Genomic DNA, 23,151 nt, shown 5'->3' with positions numbered 1-23,151 from the left:
ACTCCTTCTTTTGTTCCTCCTCCTCCTCCTCCTTCAACTTTCTCCTACCCCCTACCCCTACTCCTCCTTCTACTCTTTCTCCTACCCCTACTCCTCCTCCTCCTCCTCCTCCTTCTACTCTTTCTCCGACCCCTACTCTTTATCCTACTCCTCCTCCTATTCCTTCTCCTTCTCCCCCTACTACTCCTCCTCCTCCTCCTCCTATTCCTCCTACTCCTACTCCTACTCCTACTCCTACTCCTACTCCTACTCCTACTCCTACTCCTACTCCTACTCCTTCACTCACCCTGCCGCAAGCATCTTGGTTTTCCACATCAAAGACCTCCCCCTCCCCTCACGCTTTTGTTTGGTTGTTGTTGTTGTTGTTTGTTGTTGTTTAAAAAAATAATTATGCGTTTCCTCAACAATTACCTGAATAAAAATACATCTTGTAAAGTTCATTTTGTTTCCGAGCCCAGGTACCGGTAAACGCGGTTCGTTGTTGTTGAGTTCGAGTCCTTCAAGCCGATTGTACTTTGCGGATCAGACGGCTCAATGCTCAGAGGGGAAACGCATGCTCTACCATGCTGCGCCCCCTGGTGTCAGCACACGAAGATCACGACCAAACGGAACCGAAAGATCGCAGGGAGGTTAACCACACGGTGCGTGCGTGCGTCCGTCCGTCCGTCCGTGCGTGCGTCCGTCCGTCCGTCAGACATTCACATCATTGTTCATCGACATCTCCTCACGTTTCGACCCGAGATCCTTTCACCTCATTCTGTCTCAAAACGTCTTCGAAGAAAACAAGAACATTCACGCTCGTCACAGCCGCACATGACACGTGGTGACCCGTTTAGGGGGTGATGAACCAGGACCGCAACAACCCTTATTGGAAAAGGAGTGACGTCCCAAGTGTGAGCGAATCGACGCGTTTTACGTGTAACGTGACGTCATCACGTCTCCGAAAGCGGCTCCGGCTTGGAGACGAAGTGAGCGACCGAAAATGAAGGATAAAATGGGTGAATCGGCGTTGAGAAGGTAAACGTGGTGACAAATCGGAGCTCGAGTATCGACGGGACGTCGGTGCACAGGTGCGAGCGGACGGACCAACGATAGATTTTGCAAACTCATTGCCGGGACGAACAAGCAGGGTTATTAATAATAAATGAAGGGACGCTTGCTCAGGGTGAAGCGTGATGACGTCACGGGACGTGCCCGCGAGCACGCAGTGCGGAAGGCTGTGCTCGGCGTGTTCGGACGTGACATGTTTACGTAGCGCCTGTGCACCGTGTCGGCGGCACATGTCGTGTCCGTTTACCCGCAACCTTGGACGGGCGTCGTGCACGGCGGGACACTGAGCCGGCCCGTGGCGATGGACTAGGACGAGTGGAGGACGTTCCGTGAGTGGACGAGCGCGCGCTGGACGCGGGAACGTGCTCCGACGGGTGAGGGTCACGTGTCTCGTGTCTCGTGTCTCGCCACCTCGTACCTCACAATCCGCGACCGCTCGTCCGTCCCACCTTTACGATCGAGCACGTTTTCTCACCTTTAGTCGCCCCTACCTCCCCGTCCCTGACCGTCCTCGTTACCTCCCCGTCCCTGACCGTCCTCGTTACCTCCCCGTCCCTGACCGTCCCCGTTACCTCCCCGTCCCTGACCGTCCTCGTTACCTCCCCGTCCCTGACCGTCCCCGTTACCTCCCCGTCCCCGTTACCTCCCCGTCCCTGACCGTCCCCGTTACCTCCCCGTCTCTGACCGTCCCTGACCTCCCCGTTACCTCCCCGTTCCTGACCGTCCTCGTTACCTCCCCGTCCCTGACCGTCCCCGTTACCTCCCCGTCCCTGACCGTCCTCGTTACCTCCCCGTCCCTGACCGTCCCCGTTACCTCCCCGTCCCTGACCGTCCCCGTTACCTCCTCGTCCCTGACCGTCCTCGTTACCTCCCCGTCCCTGACCGTCCCGTTACCTCCCCGTCCCTGACCGTCCCGTTACCTACACGTCCCTGACCGTCCCCGTTACCTACACGTCCCTGACCGACGCCGTTACCTCCCCGTCCCTGACCCTCGCGTTACCTCCCCGTCCCTGACCGTCGCCGTTACCTCCCCGTCCCTGACCGTCCCCGTTACCTCCCCGTCCCTGACCGTCCCCGTTACCTCCCCGTCCCTGACCGTCCCCGTTACCTCCCCGTCCCTGACCGTCCCCGTTACCTCCACGTCCCTCACCGTCCCCGTTACCTGACCGTCCCCGTTACCTACACGTCCCTGACCGTCCCCGTTACCGCTCTGTTCCTCACCGTCCCCGTTACCTACACGTCCCTGACCGTCCCCGTTACCTCCCCGTCCCTGACCGTCCTCGTTACCTCCCCGTCCCTGACCGTCCTCGTTACCTCCCCGTCCCTGACCGTCCTCGTTACCTCCCCGTCCCTGACCGTCCCCGTTACCTCCCCGTCCCTGACCGTCCTCGTTACCTCCCCGTCCCTGACCGTCCTCGTTACCTCCCCGTCCCTGACCGTCCCCGTTACCTCCCCGTCCCCGTTACCTCCCCGTCCCTGACCGTCCCCGTTACCTCCCCGTCCCTGACCTCCCCGTTACCTCCCCGTCCCTGACCGTCCTCGTTACCTCCCCGTCCCTGACCGTCCTCGTTACCTCCCCGTCCCTGACCGTCCTCGTTACCTCCCCGTCCCTGACCGTCCTCGTTACCTCCCCGTCCCTGACCGTCCCCGTTACCTCCCCGTCCCTGACCGTCCCCGTTACCTCCTCGTCCCTGACCGTCCTCGTTACCTCCCCGTCCCTGACCGTCCCGTTTCCTCCCCGTCCCTGACCGTCCCGTTACCTACACGTCCCTGACCGTCCCCGTTACCTACACGTCCCTGACCGACGCCGTTACCTCCCCGTCCCTGACCCTCGCGTTACCTCCCCGTCCCTGACCGTCGCCGTTACCTCCCCGTCCCTGACCGTCCCCGTTACCTCCCCGTCCCTGACCGTCCCCGTTACCTCCCCGTCCCTGACCGTCCCCGTTACCTCCCCGTCCCTGACCGTCCCCGTTACCTCCACGTCCCTCACCGTCCCCGTTACCTGACCGTCCCCGTTACCTACACGTCCCTGACCGTCCCCGTTACCGCTCCGTTCCTCACCGTCCCCGTTACCTACACGTCCCTGACCGTCGCGTTACCTCCCCGTCCCTGACCGTCGCGTTACCTCCCCGTCCCTGACCGTCGCGTTACCTCCCCGTCCCTGACCGTCGCCGTTACCTCCCCGTCTCGCTGACCGTCCCCGTTACCCCCCCGTCCCTGACCGTCGCCGTTACCTCCCCGTCCCTGACCGTTGCCGTTACCTCCCCGTCCCTGACCATCGCCGTTACCTCCCCGTCTCGCTGACCGTCCCCGTTACCTCCCCGTCCCTGGCCGTCGCCGTTCCCTCCCCGTCTCGCTGACCGTCCCCGTTACCCCCCCCGTCCCTGACCGTCACCGTTACCTCCACGTCCCTGACCGTCGCGTTACCTCCCCGTCCCTGACCGTCGCCTTACCTCCCCGTCCCTGACCGTCGCGTTACCTCCCCGTCCCTGACCGTCGCCGTTACCTCCCCGTCTCGCTGACCGTCCCCGTTACCTCCCCGTCCCTGACCGTCGCCGTTACCTCCCCGTCTCGCTGACCGTCCCCGTTACCCCCCCCCCGCCCCTGACCGGCCCCGTTACCTCCCCCTCCCCGACCGTCCCGTTACCTCCCCGTCCCTGACCGTCGCGTTACCTCCCCGTCCCTGACCGTCGCCGTTACCTCCCCGTCCCTGACCGTCGCCGTTACCTCCCCGTCCCTGACCGTCGCCGTTACCTCCCCGTCCCTGACCGTCGCCGTTACCTCCCCGTCTCGCTGACCGTCGCCGTTACCTCCCCGTCTCGCTGACCGTCCCCGTTACCTCCCCGTCCCTGACCGTCGCCGTTACCTCCCCGTCTCGCTGACCGTCCCCGTTACCCCCCCCGTCCCTGACCGTCACCGTTACCTCCACGTCCCTGACCGTCCCCGTTACCTCACCGTCGCCGTTACCTCCGTCCCTGACCGTCGCGTTACCTCCCCGTCCCTGACCGTCCCCGTTACCTCACCGTCGCCGTTACCTCCCCGTCTCGCTGACCGTCCCCGTTACCTCCCCGTCCCTGACCGTCACCGTTACCTCCCCGTCCCTGACCGTCCCCGTTACCTCCCCGTCCCTGACCGTCCTCGTTACCTCCCCGTCCCTGACCGTCCTCGTTACCTCCCCGTCCCTGACCGTCCTCGTTACCTCCCCGTCCCTGACCGTCCTCGTTACCTCCTCGTCCCTGACCGTCCCCGTTACCTCCCCGTCCCTGACCGTCCCCGTTACCTCCCCGTCCCTGACCGTCCCCGTTACCTCCCCGTCCCTGACCGTCACCGTTACCTCCCCGTCCCTGACCGGCGCGTTTCTCCGTGTAGGCCTCGGCGGTGTGCGCCTTCTGCTCGACCTTCCCTTTATTTACAGAAGACCTGGTACCCGGAATCAAACCCCCAAATCCCTGTGGATTGTTCAGTCCGACACGTTTACCGTGGCCCGTTACGTTCAGGCCGCAGGTGTGTAACAAGTCGGGCCGTTCCTTGTGATGATGTCCAGGTGAACCTCTCACACGTCTCTTGGTCACCTGGCCGTGGTTCCCGTGTAATGTTTTCTTCTGATCGATCCGGGAATTCCGCTGTTTATCTTGATGATTATGTTCGATGTTCGACGTGTGTCGGCCTTTCCATTCAGGGGTACACATCACAAACTCCCTGGATCGTGGGGTCCACCATGGTAGTCACACCTTTGGTGGTTATTGGACCAAGTTTTACCAGAACCACTGGTGAGGTGTGATTTTATTTATTTATTTTTTCCTTCAAGGTGGTGGGAATGACACAAAGTTTGGAGGTGAGGTGGATAGCAGAGGAGGTGGTGATCAGATTCAGGAAAGTATTGATACTTGTTTGGATTGGGAAAAAGACTGGCAAATGGAAGTTAACCTGAACAAGTGTAAGGTGTTGGGGATGGGAAAGGACAATGAAAATAGAGATTACAGGATGTAAGGGGTAATTTTGGAGCATCACACAGGAGAAGGATTGGGGGGTGGTAATGGATATGGGAGGTAAGCAGGCAGCACAGGGCCAGGTACCGATAGGTAAAGCAAATAGGGTTTTAGGTTGTATTCGGAAGGGGTTCATTTATAAATTTAAAAAGGTGGTGTTAACATTGTACAGGAATTTATTGAGGGCCACATCTAGAATTTTGTGTGCATTTCTGGTCACCACATTCACAACTCGGGAAGGACACAAATGTCATGGAGAGGGTTCAGCATAGGGTTACTAGATTGATTCTGGGCCGAGCTGGAGTCAGCTTTGAGGAGCGGCTGAAGGAGACAGGGCTTTATACACGAGAAAGGAGGCGTTTATGAGGAGATATGATGGAGATGTTTAAGATAATGAAAGGTAAAGATAAAACAAGTGAAGATGAATTATTCAGCAGAGTAGACAGTGATGGGACCAGGGGTCATAGCCTGAGAGTAAATAAGAGGAGAGTTAAGATGGAAGTAAGGGAGGGGACTTTCACTCAGAGAGTAGATAATACATGGAATGGTCTCCCTGGAAATGTAGTGGAAGCAGAAACAGGAGATACGTTTAAATTAGAATTCGATAGGTATCTGGAAGTTATGGAGATTGAGGGGTATGGGGATGTTGATAAGACTTTTAGGTGGTTTGAGTATTGATGGGTGATTTGTGTACGGAGTGCTGCTGGTGGGGGTCTTGTCGAGGGGTGTTGTGTGGTTGATGTGTGTGTGTGTGTTTGTGTTTTCTCCCCCCCGCCCCAAGAACTGTCTTTGCCCATGCCCCCTCTCCTGGAAAGAAAAAAAAAAACAGAACAAAAAGGAATTTCCTGTTTTTCTGTGTTGTTGGTGTTAATTTTGGTCTGATGTTCATTGATTGCCAGATCGCCTCCACTTGCTTCTACTTTCATTGTATATCCTTGTGTAGGAATATGGGACATTCAAAATGATTGTGTGTGTGTGTGTGTGTGTGTGTGTGTGTGTGTGTGTGTGTGTGTGTGTGTGTGTGTGTGTGTGTGTGTGTGTGTGTGTGTGTGTGTGTGTGTGTGTGTTTTTACAGTGACTCGGTATCAGGTCACCAGGCACTTTTAACCTGCTGTTGCTGGGACAAAATCTGTGTTTCAAATCGTCTTTTAACCATAACGTTCAGCATTTAAAAGAAAGAGTGGCAATTTCAAAATGATGAACCATAATTGTGTTCCTGAATGCAAATCCGACTATCGGGAATACGAGTAATATCCAGGGATGAGAGTTGTTGGGTTCATACCATCTCCTGCTGATACAAACGAGCGGTGGCAGGTGATATGACACACACACACAGACATTCTCTCTCTCTCCCCCTCCGCCTCCGCCTCCCCCTCCCCTCCCCTCCCCTCCCCTCCCCTCCCCCTCCCCCTCCCCTCCCCCTCCCCTCCCCTCCCCCTCCCCTCCCCTCCCCTCCCCCTTTCCCCTCCCCTCCCTCTCCCTCTCCCTCTCCCTTTCTCTCTCCCCCCTCTTTCCCCCCTCTCTCTCTCCCTCCTCTCTCTCTCCCCCTCTCTCTCTCCCCCTCTCTCTCTCTCCATCGCACACTTCTGCTTTTACGAATAGATGCAAAAATCTTGTATAATTTCCCCTGTGGCCCCAGAAGCAAACAAACATTTTATTCACAACAGCCCTTACAGCTCCCTCCTACCATCCTCAACATGAGTGATTGTAAGTGTCATCAATTTAAACTTACCCAAGATATGACCTTCCTATCGGTGTTAAGAAGCACCCAATCCAGACACGATGTCTCCCTCAGGGAAGTCTGCCTGGTATGTCGAGCTGGCACAAGCTTTGTATATTTTAACGTTTAAAGGATGTTCCTTGTCAAACAGTCTGTAGCCATTGCTCCGTTGGTAATGACACACATCATCGTCTTTCCAATTGCAGATCAATCCTACCGTGTTCACAGGACGTACTCCTGCGAGGTTCAGTGTCCGTTCGCCGGTAGCGATCCTTCGGGGGTTTTGGTAGAACGTGCCTATCTATGATCCTTGGGGCCTTGTACTGGCGCACGTCGTCGGCATTTTATACAGTCCAGAAAGCTGCAACATCTCGGCTTTTTTGATGAGCTGAGAAAGTTCTCAAACTCTGTTGTCCAGAGGCACAGCCCTTTCTCTCAGGTACTTTCCCAAGTATGTTGGGCTTCTTTCAGAACATTTGTTCACCATTTTAAGTGACAATCCTTGTGTCGCACACACAATGTAGGGAATCTTGCCCGAATGAACATTGCTGCTCAGGGGTTCTGCGCATGCACGTCAAGCGTTCTGGAGTGGATGATGTCATTTTGAAAGTCCCGTATTGACGCCATCTTAAATCGCCAGATTGCCTCCACAGGTGGTGCTGTTCAGGTTATTTATTTATTTAATTTTATTCTTTAAACGAGCCAAGTAAATACATGCTTTCATTCACTGTGCTTATTGGGTACACACTCTACTTGCAATACAAGTTGCGATATCGTACGTGCAGCCCGTATTCATCGCGACCGCTACACTTCAATCGCTGATGTAACACACACACACACACACACACACACACACACACACACACACACACACACACACACACACACACACACACACACACACACACACACACACACACACACACACACGCTCTATACTGTTCCTTTTGTCCTTTTGCATCCTGCTGATGTGTTTAGTGTATTTGTACTAGTTTTTCCATCAGCCTAGAGTCTGTTTACAAAAATAAATAAACGGTTACCCCTTAACCTGGTTTATAAATCTCATTTGGTGGTGCCAGTTCATGCTCAACTTAGAATCTGCCTAAAAGTGAATTCCCCCGACAGCAGCAAGTTTAATTTTTAATGAGGGGAACGATCCCACTCACTGATTACCAATTTGTAGTGGGATTTGAGCTCTGGTCCAAATAGCACTGCTCACAATCGATTTGTGACAGCCTCGATCTTCCTTACGGACGACCGAAGACCGCTGCAGAGGAGCTCTCAAAACGTCAAGCAGAAGCGTTCCCCACACTCTGTGACTCTGCGATGTACACGTGCTGTTTCGACTCTGCGATGTACACGTGCTGTTTCGAAGGGAATCTAGTTGCGGTAGAAGATTGTTCCGCAGCTGAAAATGCAAGGAAATACAATTTTAAAGCAGCAGGTTTAATAAATAATGAAGATGGAGACTGTGATAAACAATGTATAATGAGGACGGGGACACAGTCAAACCCGGGTGACAGCTCAGGTGAGCAATGCTACCTTTGAGGTGTCTTGTCAACTCGTCACAGTTGCGTGTTTAACAAGTTCACCCTAATGATGTTTAACAAGTACATCCACTGCTTGCTTGTGTTTTCTTCTTTATTATTAGGGAACATCTGCTGTGCTTGTTAACGTGTTTGTTTTATTTGTCTCGGTATTTATATCTATTTATTATATATTTTGTGTGTCAAGCTTTCGGACCACCATCATTGTTTACAGTATGTACCTGTGTACTGGTATGTCTTTCCGTTGTTAAAAATTTTTTTTTTCCTTTTTCTATATGGAGTATAGGACTGGCAGGATGGCCTCGAAGTACACACACTCAGTCCAGGCTGTCTCACCCGGGATCGAATCTTGATCCACCTGTAAACTGTCATCCCGGTGATTCGGCGGTGTGCATTCTCCGGTGGACGATAAAAGGGGCGTCCCCCCTGGGATTAGTTGGTGGAGGTTAAAATACCTTCTTTAAAATTTAAAGAAGCATTGACTCTTAAAACACACACACACACACACACACACACACACACACACACACACACACACACACACACACACACACACACACACACACACACACACACACACACACACACACGATCCGAGGCTGGTATGTCACGTTGGGATAAATGATGGGAAATGTATGCGTGCTGTAATCTAATAAATAAGTCATTTTATGTCTGTCTGTCTGTCTGTGTCTGTGATTGTGTGTAACACAAATCGTGCCAAAGCTACGAGCTGGAATTATCAGTAGCCAGGCCCGTTTAGCATTTTTTTTTTACATGACCCTAAGCATGCTGGGATGTTATTTGCTTAATTAACACATGCTAATTAACGTTAACATACTTGATTAACATTAACACATTTGCTTAATTAACACTGTTTGGAAGCTGTTGCTGTCCCTCGTTTACCATTTTATTTACTTATTTTGTCCACTCTCTGTACATGCCAATGTAATTCAAAGACTATTTTTTTTTTTTAGTTTTTGCCACACAATGTGCTGAGAATTTCATTGTTTCTGAAGGTTTGTTAAATACAGGAAACCTTCATTACAGCCATCTCATTGGTGGGTAGTTTCCTGTTGCTGAAGTGTTTTTTTTTTGTTTTGTTTTTTCCATGGTTGATTTCTACATATTAAATTTTGCACATGGTGAAGTCTCTGATTAGTGTATCCCTGTCCCTGTCTCTCTCTCTCTCTGACTTCTTTGCCAGTGAGTGAGTGCTCTGATCGGGCGGACTTGCATCGAAGAGGATTTGGCGTGTGATGTCTTCCCCGGCATCTTTCGGTGATATCATCCAGTTAAATGTGGGAGGAACGCAGTATGTCAAGCAGACCACGCACTGAGAGCAAACAAGGGCACACCATTACTTTGTGCCCCAGATTACCTGCCGCATTGATTTTCTGATGCTTTGTACACCGTTACAATTGAACTTCCAGCTGGTTTATTGGTAATTGGTGAGAACCATTCTTTGTGCTTTTTCAGGTTCAGCACTTCAAGACAGACACTCACCTGGGTACCTGATTCATTCTTTTCCAGGTGTGTTTGTCTTTTTTAAATCTTTATTTGTGTGAAAAAAGTAATTGTAAGATAAATGATGCATTGTTGCATTAAGTTGGTAAATCAATGATTACTCTGTAGCGTTTGTTAACTTCTCCATTTCAGTGTCATCCAGTACGGTTTCCACACTGTATTTGTGTGCATTTTCTTTTCTTATGCTCGTGTTGTGAATTGTATTTTTTAACATGGTCTTGTCATCACAGTCTATTGAGTGGAAGAATTTCGTCTCTCCGAGATGAAACTGGTGCGGTAAGTGCTTTTATTCACAGGAATTTCGATTTTGGCCGTTGCCTTTAAATTTTGGGTGTGATCAGGTGAATTGACCATGAACAATAAAAGTGTATTATTGAGAGCCAGAAGGTATTTCATGAACATGCTGAACCCAAACAGCAATTTCCTTGTCTTGTCCTTTTATGTTTTGTATTCGATATATATATATATATATATATATATATATATATATATATATATATATATATATATATATATATATATATATATATATATATACATTGTTGTGGCCAAAAATATTGGCACCCTTGCACTTTTTTCAAATAATGCTCTATTTCTTCCAGAAAATTGTTGAAATGAAAAAATCTTTTGGCATCCACAGATGTACTTCTTTGGTTTGCAGTGAAACAAAACAAAAAAGCTGAAAAAATTACTAAATCTTAGCTTATTCCACATACAAATCCTAAAATGTCCCGGACAATATTATTGGCATCTTTTAGAAGTTATTAGAAATAATTCGATTTCAAGCAGGTTGTTCTCCTTTACTTTGGAATTGAACTCACCTGTGGTGAGTTGCAGGTGCCTCCAATATAAAAAAAATTACTCATTCAACTAGTTTGAATAGAGGTAAGGAGTCATTCTGCTGTTTTGTGTCACTGTATGTAGCACAATGAGCATGCAGAAAAGAAAGAAAACCAGGGAATTGTCTGAGGAGGTCAGACACAATATTGTGGCCAAGCATAGACAATCTCAAGGCAACAAGTCCATCTCCAGAGATCTTGATGTTCCTGTGTCCATCATACGCAATGTTATCAGGAGGTTTGAGGCCCATGGCACTGCAGCCAACCTCCCTGGACGTGGCCACAAAAGGAAACTTGATCAAAGATTGTTGTGAAGGATTGTTCGAATGGTGGAGAAAGCACCTCGATCAACTGCCAAACAGATTCAAGCTGACCTTCAGACACAAGGTACAACCGTTTCAACTCACACCATCTGTCGATAACTCAATGAAAGGGGGTTTTATGGTCGGAGACGCAGGAGGAGACTGCTGAGAGAGACAAAAGAAAGCCAGACTGGAGTTTGCCAAAACACACCTGAACAAGCCAAAATCCTTCTGGGAGAATGTCCTGTGGGCAGATGAGACCAAATTGGAGCTTTTTGGTAAAGCACATCATGTCTATGTTTTCCAGAAAACAAAATGAATCCTTCAAAGAAAAGAACACCTTCCCTACAGTCAAACATGGAGGAGGCTCAGTGATGTTTTGGGGTTGCTGTGCTGCGTCTGACACTGGGTGCCTTGAATGTGTGCATGGCATCATGAAATCAGGAGATTACCAAGGAGGCATTTTGGAGCACAATGTTCAACCCAGTGTCAGAAAGCTGGGTCTCCATCGAAGGTCATGGGTCTTGCAACAGGACAATGTCCCCAAACAAACTTCAAAAAGTACCGAGGAATGGTTCAACACAAAACGCTGGACTGTTCTGAAGGGGCCAGCAATGAGTCCAAATCTAAATCCCATTGAACACCTGTGGGGAGATCTGAAAACAACAGTTGGGAGAATGCACCCTTCACATCTTGGAGAATTGGAGCAGTTTGCACAAGAAGAGTGGAACAAACTACCAGGAGAGAGATGTAGGAAGCTCATTCATGGCATGAGGAAGCGATTGACTGCAGTTATTTTGTCCAAAGGCCGTAATACCAAATATCAAGTCGAGGGTGTTAATAATTTTATCAATTTCATTTGTTTTTATTTTCTAGTTTAAAAGGACTAGTACGTGCCCGTAAAAAAAAAAAATAATAATAATAATAAATAAATATTCAAACCGCGAGCAACAAACAACAACCACACAGGCTGTTTCTTTGCTCTCGCGTGCCCGTACGTGCGTAGTTCGCATATTATTCGCAGTTACGATTATTCGCAATTTAGTTTTAATATTCAACTAGCGCCAACGTATTTTACCTTTTCGCAATGTCGTGGCAAGGAAAAAGAAAAAGAGAAGAGAAGAGAGAGAAAAAAAAATTTACTTCTTGGTTCGGAGCATACCAGCACTCTGTTACCGAAATTTATGCACCGTCTAATATGAAAACGATCATAACTTTGGGCATTGTGTTTATCTATAAATGCGCATAAGAAATTGAGAAATTATTAGAATACACGGTCATCACTCTCCGGAAGCCCGTACGTTGTAACCCGTAATGGGGAACGCGGTTGAGCTTCCCTTCCCCATCGGCCACGCCCACGCAACAACGTGTCCTGTCATTGATTTGGTGAATAAATGGCCATGACTTGGGAAGCACATGTCCGATTAATATCAAACCTTGAAAAGGCAAATCCTCAGGTCCCCAGCAATATATCTGGCAAGTTTCAATTAGGTCGGACCAGTGGTTGTCGAGAAACAACGGTCACACACACACACACACACACACACACACACACACACACACACACACACACACACACACACACACACACACACACACACACACACACACACACACACACACACACACACACACACACACACACACACACACACACACACACACACACACACACCTGGAATTATAGATAGATATATTAAGTTCTGAATAAAAAAAAAACAAAGGTTCTGTAATATGAACAGTAAAATAAAGAATTGTGGAGACAAAATACTTTTTGTCAATTTCAACTTATTTTTAGAGAAAATTGTGCGGTATTTGAAAAAAGTGTAAGGGTGACTATTTTTGTGTGTGTGTAATATATATATATATATATATATATATATATATATATATATATATATATAATGGTGGAGAAAATTTGTTTAACACGCTCAGTCGTGGGACCAACTTTGTTTCTTGTTTATTTTAATGATTTGCTAAATGCCACTGATTGTTTGAATTTTAGATGTTTTTATGCTGATTATTCCAATATATTTCATCTTTTTCCAAAGGGTAAATATATATATATATATATATATATATATATATATATATATATATATATATATATATATATATTGTTACTGATTCGCGCCCGCCGGCGTGCTGATGGCCACGTAACTCGAATCGCGGCACGTCGCCCACCGGACGGACAATCCAGTCGTGACCCTCTCGGACTAACGCCGGGAACCAGTCACGGGTGGACCTTTCGGTCTCACCGCGATCGAGCCAATCGGCCCCCGCGTGGGATAGGGTTGCTCGCCAAATTCGACCTACCTAAGTACCCACACGGGGGGTAGACCGGGCGATCGCACCTCGCCGCAGGTCGACTTCGGACACGGGCCACTTAAGCGACCCGTTCCGTACTATCGGGATAACCGAGCGGTGTTATTCGTCAACCTCGACGGTTCGATTAATTATCGGGCGTATTCAGCCCACTACCAACCCTTTACGTGAAGCAAGATGAGGATTCAATGAAAGAAATGACGAAGCGAAGCGGGAAACAGTTCAACACAAAGCACATTTATTCGCGATGAACGGAAAGCACACATATTCAATTCCACCAAAAGCACATAGAAAAGGAAAAGAAACACAATGCAATTTTACACAAAAAGCAAATGCGACAATGCAGATCTAATACCAATTACGCGAGCACACGGCAACACTTATACAATTTTACTTCACAGACGGCGCCGACAACACATATCCAAAACCAAGAAAAAGAACACCCTCAAGGATGAGGCGGGCCTGAGGCCGAGACCGGGTCGGGCCTACCCGTCTGGTGATGAGACGCGGAGCGGCGATGGTGCCTCAACTCCGCGGGCCTCGCGGACAGTGTCTGGTAGGGGGTGGGAAGGGGGCCCCCTTGGTCCCACTATCTCAGCGCGGGGGGAAACAGGAGGGGGTTGCTGATGCTCGGGGGAAAGGAGGATTTTTACTCTGCCTCGAGTCCCGCGACGAGCGTCTCCACCTCGACCAGGTCGCGCCGTCGGCCTCCCTGGTGTGCAGCTCCCGGCACGACGCGAGCACCCCCTCGTCTGCCCTCGCCGCCTCTCCACAGCTCCGTCCTCTTCGCTCCGACTCCAACGCACACGACGACGACGACGACCAACTCCTTCTTGCTTCTTCTTCCCAACTCCACCGACTGCGAAGTCTTAACTCCCTTGACTTGACGAACGCGGTCGCTTATATAAGCCCCGTGGCTTCGCTTTTGACCCCCTGCCTTCGACCTTTCACCTCGCTCCCCATTGGCCCGAGAAAAAGTGGGCGTGAATGCTTTTTGATCCATAAATTTGCATATAGCGACCGCCCTCCAACGCCCTGGAGGCGGGGCCAAATCGCCCCTCGCTCACCGATTGGACGGAACAAAAGTGGGCGTGTGTCGTTTTTGATCCGTTTTTGGAGCGGAAAATCCGTGGTTTTGTACACGCTGTTCGGCGCGCGCCCTGCACGAGTCCAACACCGGTACCCACAAGCGGCGCAAGAACGGTGGCGATGCGACGGTTGCGAGGTGTGACGTGAAGCGGCGCCGCGGTGGGTGGTTGATGTTGTGGTTGGTGGTGGTAACAATGGCGGTTGGTCCAAAATAAAGATAGTAAAAGAAAAACGGCTATCCTGAAGAGTCGCAGCACGCAAAAATGACATGTATTCCCACTAGACAACGGGTTTGGGCCTAACTACACATATACTTACCGAGATATCTCACCTAAGGGACCTGAATGGTGGTTTGCGAATTTGGTAACCACAACACTACCCCCTCCCCTTTTTACAGACTCGTCCCGAGTCGTCAAATTTTCGTGTACCATCATGTGTAGTTTTCCCCTCGTACATTTTACCTGCGGATCCCTGAGTGCGACATTCGTGGTATTCGTGTCCCCAAAATAAATAACCTGAGGGCTGCGTAACTACCTAAACAAACTCACTCACACGGACGACTTAAATAAAATTGCCGGTGCTAGGACAGACATGCCGGGGGCGCACTCATATTTACAGTACATCTTAACCTTAACTTACAAATTTTACACTAAACCATGGCCCAGGATCAATGAACTCTGCAAAAGAAAAGCAGTTAGCAGGGAGCCAGGCTGCTCGCATGCAGTCTCTGGCTCAAAACAATGCAGGTGACAGGGAACGTGGCTGGCTGCTCACACGCAGTCCAAGGCCTTCCTTTTTGAACTGAACGCAGTGAACCACAACGGTGCACGGGCTGCACAACGCAGTGTCCGTGCCAGCTCAAGTGGCACACGCAATGAGCACAACGGATGGATGGATGGACACAAACACGGTGCACGGGCCGCCACTGCAGGCCCGTGTTGTAGCTGCCAACAGGGCAGTTCTCGCAGCTTGCAAACTGTTGCCTTGCGGATCCTTGCGCACATGGAAATGAACAGGGGGGGCAAAGCAAAAATTGAACGGGGCTGGTGAACAGGGGCAGTGGGCATGGCATGGCAAAGGCAGCAGGCAAACACAGCCTGCAGAAGAAGGCCGCTGCCTGCAAACACAGCCGGCAGATGAACTGGCCGGCACAGGCCTTGAAGAAAAACAGCCAGCAGATGAAGTGGCCGGCACAGGCCTTGAAGCAAAACACGGCCAGCCAATGGCACAGGCCTTGCAGCAAAACAACAGCTGCCGATGAAGTTGGCCAGCCTTTGCCGTTCCGTGGATGTTGGTGGAGGGAGTGCGGTGGTGCTGGCCACTTGGAAGGCGGGCTCGGACCTACCTACCTGTCTCCCTCCCACCTATCGCCTTTGCCTGTCACTGTACATACCCACTCCCTTAATTTGTCAAACCCCAATTTAGCCCCAACTTATTTTTTTGTTGTTTTTATTTTTACTCCCCCACTATAAATCGTCCCCTAACCCCCTTTATCGTCCTTGTTCGGCTAACCTATCCTGTCACCTAGCCTACTCCCAACCCCTACGTTCCCTTCCCGGAGGGGAATAAGGGAGAGCTAGCGTCCTGTGTCGAGGCCCAACGAAGCCTCAGAATGGCCTCCCCAGAGTTCGGCGATCTTAACACCAAGTGGGTCCAGCGGCCCACAACGACAGCGAGGGGATGGATGGTGCGGAGGGGTACATCTCCTAATCTACCCTAACCATTTAACTGTTAAACTACCCCGGGGCTTTCAACAAGCGCCTCTCGCTTAAACTATTGGTTCTATAAACCCAGATTCCCGTCGCCTGTGTTGGTGTCCTCACAATTTCGGGCCTCGCCCCCCAATTTTCGCTCCGTGCCCTCATGCGGTCTCCTGGCTGGGACACGTGGCTCCCTCTGGCAGGCACGACCCTCTGCCGAATCTCCCGCTATGGCACCCCCGGGCACTACACTGCCTCCGAGCCTACCAGCTCCCTAACACCGGGGAGTGCCCCTCATGGCACCTCGCCTGAAACGCACACGTGGCAGGCTGGCTTCCCGGGCCCCTTTCCGAGGGTCACCCTTGCCCACAACACTGCCCACGCGGCTAATGGCGCCCCGGGCCTCCGCACCAAGCAGACGCACCCGTGCCCACTACGCTATCCCGGCCCCCCATGGGCCCTTGGCCTACCACGGCCGACTAGCCTGGTGCCCGGGGTACCCACTCAGCGATACTCACCTTTCGCAGCCACGCTCCCAAGCCCGTCAACAGGGCTCCTGCACCCCTCCAAACGGGTTTCGAGCCTACATTCACACCAACAACAAAACAACCTCCATTTTGCAATTTGACTAACCCAGCTAACTCACTTTACTCTGACCCCGGGGTCCCTTGGGCGGGAGTCACTCCTCCCCCCAATCACTCATCGCACCATGCATTCCCCATTCGCTCCATACACACAGACCCGCTGGCCTCACTCACTCACCAAGCACATGCTTCCACTTCACTCACCAACTCTTCAACACACTCACCACTGAACTCTGCCATCCTTCTAACCACATCCCCTAACTAACTCGTGCTCCCACGTCGTCCCTTAAACTAGTAGCACGTTCCTTTTAACACTACGTAGCTAAGCTACGTCCCCTCTACACATTCACTGGTCTGTCACTGTCTCCAAATAAATCATTTTATTTCCCAACCTAAAGCTCACTAAATCCCTCTACCTAATCCATTCCACGGACTCCATGAGGACTTACCCCTGCCCCATGGAGTCGGTCTAGCTAAGCTAACCCTTCCCCCTAACTAGTTTCCATCCTGTGCCCCGAGAGTGAGGCTTGCAGTTTTTTTTTTTTTTTTCCATGCGCAGCACCTGCGCGGCAACTCGCGCACTTGGCACCTGCCCGTGACGTCATGCAGCTGCACGTGTTCCTCGTCCCTCCTTGGACGGTGCCATCCGGCAGGGATACCCCTCCTGCCGGATTCCAACCCCACGTGCAGCCATGGCGTCACCGTGCGCATAAAAAAAAACACAAGCCCCACGTCTCGAGGGGTTCCCCACGCGAACACATGTGCTTTGCCCGTTGGAGCTTAACACACATGATCGCGTGGAGAACCCGTCCGGTCCAAATCCGAAATCCTGCCTAAACTTTGTCCGTCCGCGGGATCGGCAAATCCACCGCGTGCGTTTCCGGACCGGGACTTCACTCTCGCAAGCGAGCACGTGGTGGTCTCGTGCGTTGCACAGCACGGACCTCGTGCTCACTGCTGGGTGAACCCGGCACGGTCCCCGAAACAGCTACAGCCGCTACTCGGCTTTCTTTCCTTACATGTCGCCGTCGTCGCTTCTATTCCACCCACGCACACCTGCGTGTTACGACGCTCACACTCCCTTCCATTACATTCACACCGGGAGACGCGGCTGCGTGCTCCCGCATGCCAACCGACATCTCCCTCACATACCGCTCTCTCACACACACGGTCTCCCTTGCACTCGGCCGTTCACCCACGCGTACCTCACTACTCGCACAAACCATACTACTTACACACGCGGGGGCACTCACCCGCGGTGCCTCATCCACACTGGCCGTTTCATCCACACACACGGCCTCACTCACACACGGTGCCTCACCCACACACGGCGTGCTGGGAAGCACGTACCCTGGCACCATCACCACCACACCACTCACACACGGGGTCGCTTCCACACACGGGGACGCACTCACGCCTTGCACCACACACACAGGGACAACCACACTGGGGATTTGTGTCCCCACAAGGGTCTCCGGGGCCTCTATACCCCCCAAGCTCTCCGTGCACCTGTCCACAGCACCCGTCCCCTCAACCTCGCAAAGCACGACCGAACTCACCTGGTCGTGACTCGCCTCAAGGGGGCATACTCCCTCCCCTCGTTCCTGGAGGAGGCCAACCAGCTGCTCGCACTGGGTCCCTACACGCTCCGCGAGCTCACCCCCATTATCCTCCACTACCTCCGTGTGTGTGTGCGCGTCACTTACCCCGTCTTCATCGTGCAGTCTCTCCTCTATTTTTTCTGTCTCCCGTGTCTCTATACATTTATAAGTTTCTGTTGTCGTCACCTCGTGTCTCGTCTCACATGTTTTGGTCTCCCCCTTTAATTTTTCCCTTTTGGTCACCGTCGATTCTTCTGTCACGACCCTCGCCCAACACGCCCCCCAAATTATTTTTTTACCCGCCTCCACCGCGGGCCTGTCAGCCGTTGCACCCCCTCCCAGCTCGTTTGCTCTCACACGTGGAGTCGCCATTCTTATCTCCCCGGTCACGGCCTTCATGCCCGCCTGCAGGCTTCGGCCCATGTTCTGCGTCTCACCCCAGAGCTCTTTCATTTCTTCCCTCATTTGCTGTGTATTCGCATCCATCGTCGTTTTCACTTCATTTGTATTCGTATCCATCTTTTCGTTCATGCCTTTCATTTCGTTTTTCATTTCATTTGTATTTGTATCCATCTTTTCGTTCATTCCTTTTATTTCGTTTATAAATTCATTTGTGTATGTATCCATCTTTTCATTCATTTGCTTGATCATGTTCGCTGTCATTTCCGCCAGCATGGTGCATAGCTGGGCCATGTTCAGTGCGCTTGGGTGAGCCGTTTCGGCAGGGGTTGGGGAAGGGTTTTGGTGGAAAGGGGGAGGGGAGGTGTCATATACCGCGGCCGCTGCCGCACCCATTTCGGGCTCTGGGTTCAGTTGGGCGAGTTCGTTTTCCTGTACAATTAACATTTCCTGCACGGGTATTCCATCCTGAGCCATGGATTCTACATATTCTACATCCATTTCTAATACCCCCGGCTCCCGCTCGCCTTGAGACGCCATCTTGCTTCTCGTGAAGGGTTAATTTCGCTCGCTCGTAATTTGGAGGGAATCGGCGGTCGCTTCTCTCACCCCTGGACCGATTCCCGTGAATTTAGCTGGAGACAGGAGAGCCCGTTTTCCTGTTCTCCGATACCAGTGCCGCGAGGAGGGCGATGGATTTGTATCGCACGACCTGACACCAGTGTTACTGATTCGCGCCCGCCAGCGTGCGACGGCCACGTAACTCGAATCGCGGCACGTCGCCCACCGGACGGACAATCCAGTCGTGACCCTCTCGGACTAACGCCGGGAACCAGTCACGGGTGGACCTTTCGGTCTCACCGCGATCGAGCCAATCGGCCCCCGCGTGGGATAGGGTTGCTCGCCAAATTCGACCTACCTAAGTACCCACACGGGGGGTAGACCGGGCGATCGCACCTCGCCGCAGGTCGACTTCGGACACGGGCCATTTAAGCGACCCGTTCCGTACTATCGGGATAACCGAGCGGTGTTATTCGTCGACCTCGACGGTTCGATTAATTATCGGGCGTATTCAGCCCACTACCAACCCTTTACGTGAAGCAAGATGAGGATTCAATGAAAGAAATGACGAAGCGAAGCGGGAAACAGTTCAACACAAAGCACATTTATTCGCGATGAACGGAAAGCACACATATTCAATTCCACCAAAAGCACATAGAAAAGGAAAAGAAACACAATGCAATTTTACACAAAAAGCAAATGTGACAATGCAGATCTAATACCGATTACGCGAGCACACGGCAACACTTATACAATTTTACTTCACAGACGGCGCCGACAACACATATCCAAAACCAAGAAAAGAACACCCTCAAGGATGAGGCGGGCCTGAGGCCGAGACCGGGTCGGGCCTACCCGTCTGGTGATGAGACGCGGAGCGGCGATGGTGCCTCAACTCCGCGGGCCTCGCGGACAGTGTCTGGTAGGGGGTGGGAAGGGGGCCCCCTTGGTCGCACTATCTCAGCGCGGGGGGAAACAGGAGGGGGTTGCTGATGCTCGGGGGAAAGGAGGATTTTTACTCTGCCTCGAGTCCCGCGACGAGCGTCTCCACCTCGACCAGGTCGCGCCGTCGGCCTCCCTGGTGTGCAGCTCCCGGCACGACGCGAGCACCCCCTCGTCTGCCCTCGCCGCCTCTCCACAGCTCCGTCCTCTTCGCTCCGACTCCAACGCACACGACGACGACGACGACGACGACCAACTCCTTCTTGCTTCTTCTTCCCAACTCCACCGACTGCGAAGTCTTAACTCCCTTGACTTGACGAACGCGGTCGCTTATATAAGCCCCGTGGCTTCGCTTTTGACCCCCTGCCTTCGACCTTTCACCTCGCTCCCCATTGGCCCGAGAAAAAGTGGGCGTGAATGCTTTTTGATCCATAAATTTGCATATAGCGACCGCCCTCCAACGCCCTGGAGGCGGGGCCAAATCGCCCCTCGCTCACCGATTGGACGGAACAAAAGTGGGCGTGTGTCGTTTTTGATCCGTTTTTGGAGCGGAAAATCCGTGGTTTTGTACACGCTGTTCGGCGCGCGCCCTGCACGAGTCCAACACCGGTACCCACAAGCGGCGCAAGAACGGTGGCGATGCGACGGTTGCGAGGTGTGACGTGAAGCGGTGCCGCGGTGGGTGGTTGATGTTGTGGTTGGTGGTGGTAACAATGGCGGTTGGTCCAAAATTAAGATAGTAAAAGAAAAACGGCTATCCTGAAGAGTCGCAGCACGCATAAATGACATGTATTCCCACTAGACAACGGGTTTGGGCCTAACTACACATATACTTACCGAGATATCTCACCTAAGGGACCTGAATGGTGGTTTGCGAATTTGGTAACCACAACAATATATATATATATACATATATATATATATATATATATATATATATATATATATATATATATATATATATATATATATATATATATATATGATAGAAGTAAGTACACACATGGAAATGGTTACAAGTTGGTGTAATATGAATAAACTTATGATTAATTTATTGAAAACAAATTCTATGCTCATTAGCAGACGATGACGAACCATCACGGTACAGGGAGGCCTCACGTTTGCAGAAACCACAATAAGTGAGGTTGATGATACATAATGTGTTGCTTTGATGTAAAGATAAACACTTCACTTGGAAAATCGTACTCAGAACGTTAATAAATGCATCTGGCAAAAAGTTGGTGTTATATTTCATATAGATTGTTAAATTATGTCCCAAGACATATTTTGATTTTAATTTATAAGGCATTTATACAGCAACATATGATGTGTGGGATCGCACCTATGAAACAAATTTGAAGTATATAATGTTAACTCAGAAGATGGCTTTGAGCACAATTACATTTAATACAATTCTGTCATGGTGTCGGCCTTTGTTTAAAGAATCGAGTTTATTGAATGTTTTTCAATTATATAGACTGTCTGTTTGTAGCTTTATGTATGATTTGATAAATAACAAACTTCCATTTTCGATATTGTTCTTAAATATAACATAACTATCGTACAAGACAAAAGAAGAGAAAAACTCCCAAAATGTCACACATCTCTAGGAAATTTTCGATATCGTACACGGGTGCTAATTTTTGGAATGAATTACCATGAGATATGTGAGAGAAAACTTGGCGACCCTGCTTCCGCAAAGCTCTTACAGAGCGCCGAATGAGAGATATTAATCGTATGTTACCATATCAAACCGATTAATCAAGATTAAATTGTACCTTACTACGTATTGAAAGTGTTTTATGTAACACGCTATTTGTTGAATATTTAAGTGTAAAACGATATATTTGGTGGAAGTAAAAATTTGTTTTCTTGGCAACAATGAACACTGTTCCTTCCCCATGCCTCATACTGTTCATGTTTTTAATAATTACCTCTGCTACTGCAGGTGGATGGGGGTTATGTTTTCACCCCTTTGTGTCTTTGTTTGTGTGTTTGTTTGTCTATTTGCAGGATATCTCAAAAAGTTGTGGACAGATTCATACAAAACTTGGTGGACATGTTGGGTTTGTGATGAGAACAAGCTGATTAGATTTTGGTTTATCAATGGTCCGGCTTATCAATGGGATACAAAACGTGCACTGTCCAGTCTGGCAGAGTACGAGCTCTATTGAGTGCTGTTCTAGTTCTCATTGTCATTGAAAGTTTTTTTTATTTGGTGTTTTTTTAACACAAAGTTAAGGCTCATGGAGAACATGAAATGTATCAGGACATAACAGAACTCAACAAAGGAATAGTATAGAGAGAGAGGGAAAGAGATATGGATGGGAAACGCACCCAACAGCAGGGTTGAGGGATAAAATAATGAAGAAGGAGGGCATGGGGTGGACAATGTAGATACAGAATCATACTCTATGCTTATTTAGGTGATTTATTGGTCTGTTGACAATTTGTTTGTAACAGTGATGCCAAACAACAAGCAAGACTAAATACAAGCCTGGAGTGCTCAACCCAGATCTACAAATTGTGATGATCTTCTTTTGTATGCAGCACAAGGCTGTGGGGTAGCATCATTGGCTGAGGGTGTGATGCAATGCCCTCTTGTAGGTAAGGGCAGGAATTTGGAATCTGGCCAGGGTGCTGCCGAAGGCTCACCTATTCTTCGCGAAGGACACCATGGGATCTTTAACGTCCACCAACTAATACCAGCAGACGGGACACCCAGTTTAACGTCCATCCGAGAGACGGCACACACATTGATGAATCGCACTGCCTGTGAAACACCAGGATGACAGTTTATAGTTGGGTCAGGATTCGAACCCAGGCAAGACAGCTTCGAGGCGAGTGTGTGCACCTCTTGGCGTCCTGTCAGCCCGTTGTAATGATGATGATGACTTGATTGTTATGAGAGACCCATGAAACCAAGCTGTAATGACTATAGCATGCTGCAGCTGAAACAGGTTATGGGTGCCAACATTG

At 50.4% G+C, this 23,151-nt stretch overlaps 1 protein-coding gene across 13 annotated transcripts in view; it reads left to right on the top strand.

The window, feature by feature from the left end:
- The first annotated feature begins 907 nt into the window (after positions 1-907).
- Positions 908-23,151, top strand: part of LOC147020852 (BTB/POZ domain-containing protein KCTD3-like) — a 97,156-nt gene continuing 74,912 nt past the window's right edge. For 2 of the 13 annotated variants that reach the window (XM_085896551.1, XM_085896543.1), the window contains exons 1-4: positions 908-1,017; positions 9,511-9,618; positions 9,783-9,836; positions 10,061-10,106. In XM_085896551.1, the coding sequence (XP_085752677.1) occupies positions 9,563-9,618; positions 9,783-9,836; positions 10,061-10,106 (156 nt within the window). In that variant the 5' untranslated portion in view covers positions 908-1,017; positions 9,511-9,562. Of the gene's footprint in view, positions 1,018-1,171; positions 1,425-4,419; positions 4,555-4,729; positions 4,821-4,858; positions 4,886-6,965; positions 7,199-7,283; positions 7,413-9,510; positions 9,619-9,782; positions 9,837-10,060; positions 10,107-23,151 lie in introns of those variants that run through there. The other 11 variants (XM_085896547.1, XM_085896539.1, XM_085896541.1 and 8 more) reach the window with 10 other exon arrangements.

Source organism: Eptatretus burgeri, chromosome 9, assembly GCF_056783735.1.
Source record: "Eptatretus burgeri isolate ZD-2024b chromosome 9, Ebu_testis_v1, whole genome shotgun sequence".
NCBI lineage: Eukaryota > Metazoa > Chordata > Myxini > Myxiniformes > Myxinidae > Eptatretus > Eptatretus burgeri.
Note: the sequence above shows the minus strand (reverse complement) of the source record. Positions and strands in the feature narration are given on the sequence as shown.